The following is a 12,397-nucleotide window of genomic DNA, read 5'->3' on the forward strand; positions in this document are numbered from 1 at the left end:
TAACTTTATTCTTACATTTTTTATACAGCCTTGTTATAGTCGATGGTATACTCAATATGTCTAGTTTTCGTCAAAATTGCGACGTTTAAGAAATTTATTTAAGAAATTAAAAATTAATATCAATATTAATTTTGGGTAAAATGCCTTTCATAAATTAAAGTTAAAATCAATGAACTACCAGAGATGATAATGTATTTAGGTAGTATAGCAGATTGTCTAATGGTTCTCAATTACCTGGAAATTTCTCCGTGGCGAGGGTTCATTGTGAGAAACAACCGGAAGTTCTTGTGGGCCCTCACAGTGAACACATTTCCACGTTCATCGACGCCCTTCTCACCTATCGTTAGAGCACCGTTCGGCTCCAACAGTCCATTCAATCGGTCCAATATTGCCGGACTACAAAGATTTACTTGGTCCAACAATAACCAGGTGCCATTTTGTAGACACTGTCCAAAACAATGGATCGAAACGTTAAAATAGTATTTAGGTAATATCATTCACGTAAATGAACGGATTATTTAATATTTGTCTAAAATTCCTCATAATTTTATCAAAAAATTACCATTTTTTTAAAAAACTCCGTAGGTTTGTAGGTCACCGCAATAAGAAGCATCGGGCAATTTTTCGTTCTTCCAAGTGAAATCACCAATTAAATTTTAATGGTCCTTTCCTATTTTCCTGTATATCTCGGAAACTATGAGAGATATCACAAAATTGTTAAAATGAAAATTTAATAGTTTCTTATGCTTTATAAAACTGTCTAATGAATTTCTTGAAAATTTGTTGTTTAAATAAATAAATGAATAAAGAAACAAATTTTGAACAATTTAATTGCATAGTTTTATAAAGCATAAGAAACAATTAAATTTTTATAATAACAAATTTTTCAAGAAAACAAGAAAACACACTTCAACATTTAAGGGCTGGTTTCACCCCGATGAATCGAATATCGTGAAAAAAGAAAAATTCTCCCATGCTTCTATCGAGATTTTCTGCAAATTTGCGAAGTTTAAAAAAATAAATCTGAATTTTCGAGTTAACGAAGTTCCCAAGTCAGTCGGATAGTATAATAGATTCACGCGAATTATTAAGTATTCGCGGGAACGGTTGTTTGCGTGTGAACCGTGGCGTTCTTAACTGAAACAAAGGCAATATTTACCTTAACAAGCACACTGTCGACCCACTCGAATTTTCCGCCGGCGTTCAAACATTTGTCTTTTTCCACGGCGATCGATAGATCGGTCAGTTTTTTCTCGATTCCTTCGAGCACGCCGGCCGACGGCAATGTTTTCATGGCTGACACCAGCCTCGATAATTCCTCGGTTTTACGGAGGAACAGTTTCGTTTCCGTCAACATCGTTGCCTCCATTGTTTTCCCGTCGTCTGGTTTTCGAATAAAAAGAAGAAAAGAAAAAAAAAACCGATTACACGAGATACCCCTGGCGCGACAACGAAAGTGGTGAAAAAGAAGAATACAAACGCAAAATATTGTATTTCTTTTACGTTCAATACAATTGGGCTCGAGTTATATAAATCCCACTTCTCCCTTTGATCATTTTTATATTCGCTGTTCGATTTCTCTAAGGGGTTACGTATTTGAGCTGTTAAATAAAAGGGAAAATTACAAATTTTTTTTATATGCAGAATTATTGTTTATTAAAAATTCAATATGTACATCTTATTACATGTTACTTCTTTAGTAATTTCTGAAAAATTGAGCTGTATATTCATTAACAGAAGAAAATGGCTGCCATTTGAAAGTGTTTTACTTGAAATGCAGTTTTCAAAATCGGTACTAGGAATATTTAAAAGACTACTGAACTTGGATGAAACTTTGTGGTCATATTCTTTGGACTAAAATATAGTACTTGAAGCAAAATTTTGATTCGTACATTTTTTCTTTTTTCCGTAAAAAAAGAAGTTGGAATTTTATGTCGGAAACTACAAATTTAAATTCAAACAGCCGCCATTTTGTAAAATATTGATATCTTCGAAATCAACTTCAACAAATACTAATTCTTTTTGTCTACTTCAATATAAAATTAAAAAAACTTGTTTCAGATAAAAGCGCACAAATATATCTGGTATTGCAGACGGTGTATAGATAAAACGAATTATAATTAAATGGCAGCCATTTTCTTCTGTTGATAGATACACAGCTCAACTTTTCAGAAATTACAAAGGAAATAACATACAATAAGATGTATATTTCGACTTTTTGAATAACAATCATTCTACATGTACAAAAAACTGTTTTTAATTTTCTCTTTCATTTTGGTCTGTAAAATTTGGGCCCCTTAGCCTACTGTATATTCGAAATGAATGTCTTAATATTTATGAACGGGAGTGTACAGTGTTAAATGCATAAATGTCTTACAGAGTTGGGCAGTATTTAATTCGAATAATACACAGTAAAAAGCAGCAGTATCTAAGGGTGTCATCCTGAACTTTAAACAGTTAATAAGATTAAATAATTGTTCGACAAATGTCGATTCATTCATAAAGAAGTATTATTTTATTATAAAAATTGAAATTTCCACGTTTAAACAATTAAAAATGACGAAATACTTTGTTTTTTTTATCTTTTATTCGTTATTCCAAATTTTTTATCTAGATAATGAGTTAGTCCATCTCTCATGTCTTGTAGTCGTTCAGGAGTTACACCTGTAACTCTTATTCCGACGACACGAAAGAGACAAAGTACCTTTGGACAAATGTCGAACGTTCTCGAGTAGACCGTGGTAATAGGCCACCTGATCCAAATTCTCCTTCCTCAGCGTCGTCCTCAGGATTTCGGTTAACAGTGTCTCCGTTTGTTCGAGCAGCTCCTCGAAGTGTCGATCGTAATCCGTCTGAAACGTATAAAACGGCACGTAAAAACGACCCGCAAAACGACGAGTGAATCGCCCCATTTGTTACCATTTCCGTCGTTCGAATTAAAAATCCATAAAAGCCCCCTTTTTATTTCGTTCGGAAACTAAGAACAATAAAACGAGGAGAACAGTTTGCAGTTCTTTTCGCGGTCGAAAGCACGAGAATATTGGCCGAACAATCGCAATTTTTTTTTTCGACCGGTCTAAAACCCGCCTCTGACCTTCTTTGCTGGTACAGACAGTTTTTTGTATTATAACGATGGAGGGCGATTTACAAGAGGGAAAATTGTTTAACCCTATTTAAAAGTGTTTGTAAGGTGAAAATATGATAAAAGTTCAAATTAATTAAACTTTGTTGCTGTTGTAATAATGATAAGTATGTATCCTAGACTCTATAGATTTTGAAATTCCCGCCAAAAGGATCAGATTGAAATAACCATCAGAAGCAATTTTGTAATAGACGAGATTCCTAAGATACTATTTAATATTTTTCTACGAAACGAAATTAATTGATAAAATAATGTAAATTACGTCTTATTACACCTTTATTACATCCTGTTACGTCTCTATTATGTCTTTATTACATTTCTATTATGTTTCTATAGAAAGTGTTCGTAAGTTGAAAATATGATAAAAGTAAATATTAATTAAACTTTGTGCCCTCTATAATAATTGCTGCTATAACCATCAAACATATCCAAACTGCTCTAAATTTTGAAATGCTCGCCAAAAGGATCAGATTCAAACAGTCCTTAAGAAGCCATTTTAAAATAGACGATTCCTAAGATAAAATAATGTCAAATTTAGGTGCATCAATAAGTAATCTACAATATTTGATTAAAAGCAGTATTTTGTTTTCATGAAATCGAGTGGTAAGGTTGTTTAAATAGTATTCGTCCTCATACCCCAGTACCCTCCGCCATTTTGAAAAAAGCAAAGGACCGTAAAATGTTTAGACCTCAAAAAAGCCGTAAACTAGGTGTCTTTAAGGCGTCATGTGCTATCTGTGTACTCATTGGTACACCTAATACACTAAACAGTACAAGCAACTGATGCGACAGTAAATAATTATAAAAAAAAAAAATAATGTCAGTGTGTAGAAATTGAATCTGTCATGGCGTCGGTCACCGCTGACCATCAAGTCAGTCTCAACATGCCAGGGTCCACACGTAACTGTATTCCTCTAAATCCAATTCAGTCTAAGCTCGTGAAACCCCCAGTCCACCGTTCCCTACATACAGGGTGTCCTATAATCACATCTACAAGAAACATGTTGATTATAGAGTAAACCAACCAGTAATTAACAGTACACCAGTGAAAAACAATTAGGCAAAAAAATGAATGTTATAAATTTTTAATTATTAAATGTTTATATATTTTTAGTTTAGCGTATTAGGCAAACATTAATAAGTACAATTCTTATTAAAAATATTTCAGACATGTAGCAGTCATTTACTGGGCTATTACACGTCCTTGTACTTTATAAACAATATTTTAAAAATTACGATAAGAATAATTATTTTTATAATAATTTCAATAAATATAAATGTAACTGCAATTTCAACAGCTGTTTTGTTATTATAAATAAATACATTCAAGTATTAATCTAAAATGTTTATAAATTCGGTCATTGACTGGTTGATTCACCCTATATGAAAAAATAAATCCAAAACATCAAAAACAAATTTTTTCCCGTATCTGGCCCAAGTTTTCGAGATAATCGAGTTCGATCCCCAACTAAGTGATCACCACCCAAACTAGATTATTTCGAAAACGAGGCAGATTTCGAAAAAATTTCGTTTCACCTTTTCGATTCCTTTTTCCACGTAGAATCACCATAAGTTTCCTTCGTGACGCGAGTTACGAGAATCTTGTAGAATTTTCGTTATCTTCCATCGATCTAGCGGTGAAAAGGGTAACGAAACGACGGCAAATTTGTCCAGAGATCGATTCAGTAGGGAAGTAAAACACACAGACGGGGGTCTCTGGCCGTTATCAACGTTTGAAACACCGGCCAGATAGAAGGGAATCTCTGGAGCCAAAGATGGACGCCCGAAAAATCCATACTTCGGTGGGGGGAGTCGAGGGGGATACAGGGTCAACGAAGGCGCATCAATCACTTTGATTCCATCCACCAAGAATAATCCTGACGGATACCTTTTCTCGGGGACGGCCTCGCCGAGCGGAGCCGTATTTTTTTCGTTTTTGCGCGGCCGCCTGATCCGGCTGCCATTAAGCACTTAATTACACGCGAAATGGAGGAGGTGGGTCACCCTCGGGGGAACGGAAAAATTCAGTGGAAAGAAGAATGGCCTGGGAAATGTCTCTTCTCACGTTCGTTGTTGAATGTGCGTCAACTGTTGATATGAAGTCGGCGATATCTCTAGGAAAGAGTAGTTGAGTGAAGAAACTGTAACAGTTTGTCGTAACTATTACTGGAATGTCGGATATATTAAGTAAAAAGTAGAAAGTAGTAAGTAGTAGTAAATAACAGGGAATACAAGTAGGTAGTGGTAAGTACGTACTAGTAAGTAGTATTAGGTAGTAATAACAAATTCTAGTAAGTACTAGTAAGTATTAGTAGATAGTAGTAGTAAGGTAGTAGTAGTAAGGTAGTAGTAGTAGGGTAGTAGTAGTAGGTAATAGTAGGTATTACTTAGTAAGTAGTAGGAGATAGGAGTGGATAGGTGTAGACAGTAGTAAGTAGTAGTATTAGGTAGGAATAGTAGGTATTAGTAAGTAGTAGTATTAGGTAGGAATAGTAGGTATTAGTAAGTAGTAGTATTAGGTAGGAATAGTAGGTATTAGTAAGTAGTAGTATTAGGTAGGAATAGTAGGTATTAGTAAGTAGTAGTATTAGGTAGGAATAGTAGGTATTAGTAAGTAGTAGTATTAGGTAGGAATAGTAGGTATTAGTAAGTAGTAGTATTAGGTAGGAATAGTAGGTATTAGTAAGTAGTAGTATTAGGTAGGAATAGTAGGTATTAGTAAGTAGTAGTACATAGGAGTTGATAGGACTAGATAGTAGTAAGTAGCAGTATTAAGTAAGAATATTAGGTATTAGTAAGTAGTAGTAGATAGGAGTTGATAGGAGTAGATACTAGTAAGTAGTAGTATTAGGTAGAAATAGTAGGTATTAGTAAGTAATAGTAAATAGTAGTAGATACTAGTAAGTAGTCGTAGATACCAGTAGATAGTAGTAGATAGTAATAAGTAGTAGTAAGTAGTAGTAGAAGGTAGGAATAGTAGGTATTAGTAAGTAGTAGTAGATAGGAGTTGATAGGACTAGATAGTAGTAAGTAGTAGTATTAGGTAGGAATAGTAGGTATTAGTAAGTAGTAGTAGATAGGAGTTGATAGGAGTAGATGCTAGTAAGTAGTAGTATTAGGTAGGAATAGTAGGTATTAGTAAGTAATAGTAAATAGTAGTAGATACTAGTAAGTAGTTGTAGATACCAGTAGATAGTAGTAGATAGTAATAAGTAGTAGTAAGTAGTAGTAGAAGGTACTAAAACTAGTAAAAATGACTGATAGTAGTAAAAGTACTGAAACTTAATAAAAAGTACTAAAAGTTGTAAAACTAATTAAATAATTATCTTCGTTTATTTGCAAACTACAGACTAAGGATAATGGAATAAGGCAGATGAGGTCTGGCTGAATATTCCGAATGCTTTATTGAATGGAAATTATTCGATAAATAATACCATCCTGAATCCCCTAATATTAATACCATAATAAATTCTGAATCGTTTGAAGGGGATCTTATTACGAATCCCATTTATCAGGCATGGATCATAATTTCATCCTGATATATTGTATTAAAGATTACCCGTAACTATGATGCATATGTTTGTGCGTTTATTAACATTTTCACACCTTAATTTATGAAACGGTGAATTATTGTAATAATACATATCCCTTGCGATGGTTCTATTACACTAAAGTGAAATAAAAATTTTCGTAGATTTTGTTAAACTTTTTACTTTATCGTGACTTACAGACTGATATGTATACATCCTATAAATACATGAAATCTAATGAAATTAATTGTTGAATATTTACAAATTACTACTTCAATTAGTATCAACTTCGATATTTAGAAATAGGAAAATAGATGTATGTATTTAACTAATAAATAAAATCTTATTATAAATGAAGAACATAGACCTAATTTTATATTTTTCTGAAAGATGTAGAATTTCTTGTTAAGTGACAATTTTAATCATTTTTTTTATTCTATTATTGTTTAAATATTATATTACTCTATTATTATTATTTATTACTCTATTATTAAATATTCATTTACTCTATTATTATTTATATTTTAAATATTAAGTTTCTTCGTCGTTTCTATTGTACTATCTAAAAGAAGGAAATTAAATTAACTGTATTTTGACATGTGGAATCTTTTATTTAAGGGAATGGGTGGACCAAAGATGGCAGATTAAGTTCGGCTTGTTAAAGCCCATACTTTCCACCCTTTTCTTTCCCCGCGATTGATTTTCTACGGCATTGCGGAGACCGCATTTCTTTCATCTATAGCTGGTGAACAACATTCCTATTCGGATTGTTCGGAACTGAAGGTGCCATTAGGGCTGAACATTAAACCGCGGACATTTGCATTTACTATTAAATTCAACTGCGTGAAGCATTAATGAAATACCAGGATTAAGAAAATTTAACGCGGACATTAATCTCCTTTTGTCTAATAGGGCCATTAATCGATAAAATACGTTACTGACTATTCTTATAAATTAGTATATTCACTGAATTAGTATATTTATAATAATCGTTGAGATTTATAAATTATGGAAAATACGTATATTAGCCATTGTAATAGTAATCTTATTGTTCAGTAATTAGATTTAATTGAATTATTGAATAATTAAATTATGAATGCATTATGAAATAAATTATTAATAATAATACTGAAATAAATTATTAAATAATTATTGGCATTATTATCGAATTATTAATGGTTAAATACTTTAGAAAACCATTACTGAAGCTGAAATTATTAAACAAGTATCGAATATTATTACTGAACACTTTTCGATAAATGAAATTAAATAATTGTATAAATAATTCTTAAATACCATTATTGAATAATCGTTGAGTAATTATGTGACTGAATACCATTATTTTAATAATTATATACATTTAATGAATTATTTAACGTTAATAAGTACATATTCAATAATAACGATTATTACTGTCACTGTTAAAATGTATTACACACGTCAAGATTTCTATTGAAAAAGTTTCGATTGTTACATAAAAATCGATACACAATTGTAAGGCTGTTATTCAATCCTGACCTAACAATTCACAATTCTTCTTCGTTCCTCCCTATACGAAAGGGGAAACAAATAAATTATATTATTGTTCCTTTTCGTGGGGTATAAACAGATCGAGTTCTTTATTACGCGAAATAAAGGATCCGCTTTAATGATCCTTTCATAAAAGAAAAAAGAACGTGGAATTTTTTTTATGTCGCCGACAGAGAACAAGCGATCATCTTGCGGTCAACTCATGGCCAAGAGGAGAGTTTATTTAGGACGATATCTCATTCTTTCTAATTTGTCTTTTCGCGCTGATGAGACTGAAAGGCAGCCACCGTCCTCGTTAAGGCTTAAAGGGCCTCTGAATGCCGTGAACGTCGAGGCAAAATAAAGAATTTGTCATTAAAATGATTCAAAAGGAACCCCGCGCGCGTTAACGTCGTTCCCCTCCCGTTGAAAACCCTCGAACGTGTTTCTCGTTAACGCATCCGGTCGAAAGCTGTCGCTGTCATTATCAAAACTGAAATGATGAAACTCAGTAATTTCATATCATTTAAAAAGTCAAATGAAAATATAGTTATTCCTTAAAAATATAGGCACACGTTAAATAATAATTTCAGTAGCAGTAATAATGATTGTCACTAAACAGTTAAGTAACTTCAGATTATTTACAAAATAAGATGCAAATATAATTATTTCTTAAATATATAGGTATATATATTTAATAATAATTTCAGTCACTATAATAAATAATATTATTAAATAGCCAAGTAATTTCTGTTCATTTAAAAAATAACATGAAAATGTAGCGGTTTTTAAAAAATATGTGGTATACGCATTAAAGAACAATTTTAGTAACGGTAATAATTATTACTATTAAATAGTTAAGTAATTTCAGATTATTTAAAAAATAACTACAGTTCGACAAGGCTCGTGGTTAAAAAGAAACTATTATAACGTTTCTTTTTCAATAATTTTATCGTTGACCTTGCGACTTTTCGGCAGCAATCGAAAGTCGAAGCTTTCCCGAATGTTTTATTAAATTTTCAACTAAATTCATTATTATTTAAACTTTACGGGAGCTAGCTTAGAGGTTTCGTTTAGTTAAGCAAAAATTCAATTCCATTTCGTTAAACGTTTTATTCCATTGCATTCCGCGTGTGCACGTTCCCGCCGTAAACCGATAAGAATCTCGTAAGCAGCGATCACGGTCGAATCAAGACGATCAGTGCAACGTTCACCACGCAAGATCAGCGCCAAGTTTCGAGCGCGCGCGCGCAAGAAATCCCCGCGATACCAAAAAACCACGATTGCACTGATATACGAAGCAGATGGTCCGCTCGAAATTAGAATCTCTCGCACATAAATATGCCCCCCACGTTTCATTTCCACTCGTGATAATTCGCCGATAAATTCGGATACATATAAACGCGCCTTTCCCACTATTCGCCTTAATTACTGGGGCCGCCATTGCTACGTCGTAAATGTCGAATCGCTTCTTCGTTTTTGCCAGCCGCGCGATTTACGGGTTTCCGACACTATATCGTAATGCCCACGCGATTTTTCTGTTTATCTCCGTGGTTTCTATTGCCAACGACGCGTTAATAAATCCCATTGGACGCGTTAATAAATCCCATTGGGCGCGTTGCACACAGTTTTTGCACGTTGAATAATTTTATGATACCGCGTCACGAACAATTAGGTTAGGTTTGGATTATGGTTATGTAACCTGTATACACTTGCTTTTTGTGGCGTAAATATTTATAGGAGGGATGACACGGATAATAGTTACAATACGTTTAATTGATAATATGCAATAAGAATTATAATGTTGTTATTAATCATTATGTTCATTATTAATGTAAGGAGATCTTATCATTATTATGTCTCGTATCATTATTAACGTAAGGATGCTATTGTCTTGCGTACTTCGAATAAATTTTGGTAATGTTTAAGCATTTTTGGATCTCTTTTTGTATTTAAAATAAAGTAACACCTTATTATTTAATAGACTTGACTGCCATGGTGGTCATCAATCGACGTCATTGAATTATGTGAAAATATTTTCGATTTCCGAAACCCGCATTTGCACTCTTGTAAATATAAGTAGTAGCAGTTAAGTTGACATATAGTGAAGCAAATATATTTTTTTAAAAAACCATAAGATGTAAAATACTACTGTGAAAAACTGTTATGTAAAAGATTATAAATAACAAATATCGTAAATATCACAAATATCGAAAATATCGTAAATATAAATATCGAAAATATCGTGAATATCATAAATATCATAAACTAAAAACCTAGTACCTATGCATATAATAAATATACTGCAAATGTTTGCCCACTTACAATACCTCTGAACCAGAAAAACGTAGCAAAATATGTAAAATATTTAATAAAGCATTGTAGTGAATATTCTTTCATTATTTTGATAGAACCATAAATATTAGTTTTCTTTTTAATTAAAACAAATAACTTTAATTATACCCATGATTACGTAAATGGTGATTCATTTATTTAGCCAATTTGACTTGCTAATAATGTCGTACGAATGTTTGAAATTTCTTTTTGGGTAAATTCGACTCAATTTCTGCAACGTGTCGCTAATAGTTTAGTTCTTGCGTCCGCGGCTATATTGTACCGGGGAATGATCACGCAGGGGGCTTAGCAAAGAGTAATCCCAAATATCATTTAGGTTCGCGAATTATATTACTCAGGGCTCCGGTACGAAGTTTAACCCACTTGCCTCGGGACTACGGGAACACGGCGTGGAACTTCATAAACACGTTTATGCAACGTTCATTTTCATCTGATTACATCTGGAATAGCTTCGTCAACCGTGAAATTTTCAGTAAAAGATTACGTAATTATGGAACTTCTTCGATGTACTAAATTCGTCATATTGTTTCATGCGCATGAAATGATTCGTCATTTGTAAAAATTTGATAATATTTCGAAAGTTTCATAAGACAAGATTTCTACCGTGCAGTTACGGAAACTTCCTTGATACATAGAATCCGCCATATTGAGTTAATTATGGAACCTTCTTTCATATACAGTATCCGCCATATTGTTTCCTATGTTTGCGATCATTCGTTAATAATAGAAATCTGTTAATATTTCAGAATATTTGTAAGACAAAATTCGTACCGTGCAGTTATAGAAATTTCCTTCGTATACAGAATTCACCATATTGATTCTTGTGACAGAAATCCGTTGGTATTTCAAAAACATCGTAAAATACGATTGTAAAGTGCAATTATGGAAACTTTTTCCATATATAAAATCGAATTTTCCATATAGAAATCTGTTTACTATTTTACTTGTTAATAACAGTGGTGGACTAAAATATTAAAAATTGATTTTTTCGATAAAACTATTTTGTGACATTTCCTGTGTTTTACCCCTTTCCCTTCATATATTCTACCATGAATTAAGTTTCATATATTTTACGTTTAGTTGGATTTGCTTTCCCTATTATACAACTGTGAGTTATTTTTGTATTGGTGATCTCGTGAGTATAGTTTGCTTCGGTTCCTACCATGTGGTTTTACGTATTTACGGTTTTATCTATATTGTATGGTTGCATAGCTTCTGTTCCATTCTTCATTAATAAGCTTTGCGATCCGTTTTATGACGTCATCGTGGAGAGAATTGGTATACTGTCTCGATTCTGCGGGTGGTTTATGGCTTCTTTAGGTTCCTTTAGCCATTTCATACCCAGCTATTCCCCCGATAGGATCGTATCCACATTAGAACGATGATGAATTTGTTCAACTTTAAGGGGATTTTCTCATTCAAAATTGAAAAAGAAGACACTTTTTTAATATTTCTTTATAAAAAAACTATTATATTTAGAAACATAATTCCTTTTGGACGCTATTATATATATTATTAAGAACATAAAGAAATTTTTTCTAGCACTTTTAAATCACCACGACCGCTGTAGAGGGCGTCTTCCATAATAAACCTCTAAAAGTTCATAAAACTACCCCCCCCCTCTTTTATACAGGGGTGAATTGCCCCCAAAAAAGAGTGATTTTTCGAATTTTTCGGAAAAATATGTATAGAACGATAAAAAATACAAAAAATAAAATATTTTAGTGGTTTCTTGTCTAGTTTTAAGTCTCACGAATAGAATCCCGTTTGAATTTTTACTTAATTTTTTACAGGACGTCTGCAAAGTGTCGCACCGATTAAAACGTGGCTTTTGGAAGACGCCCTCTACAGCGGTCATGGT

At 32.7% G+C, this 12,397-nt stretch overlaps 1 protein-coding gene across 1 annotated transcript in view; it reads right to left on the reverse strand.

Annotated features, from left to right (window-relative positions):
- The window catches only part of LOC107185609 (midasin), a 96,436-nt gene that overhangs the window by 12,400 nt on the left and 71,639 nt on the right, over nucleotides 1-12,397 (reverse strand). The window contains 3 exon segments of the mRNA XM_015573334.1: nucleotides 235-446; nucleotides 1,160-1,383; nucleotides 2,705-2,852. Coding sequence (XP_015428820.1) covers nucleotides 235-446; nucleotides 1,160-1,383; nucleotides 2,705-2,852 — 584 coding nt within the window.

This window comes from Dufourea novaeangliae, unplaced genomic scaffold, assembly GCF_001272555.1.
Source record: "Dufourea novaeangliae isolate 0120121106 unplaced genomic scaffold, ASM127255v1 scaffold48, whole genome shotgun sequence".
Classification (NCBI taxonomy): Eukaryota; Metazoa; Arthropoda; class Insecta; order Hymenoptera; family Halictidae; genus Dufourea; species Dufourea novaeangliae.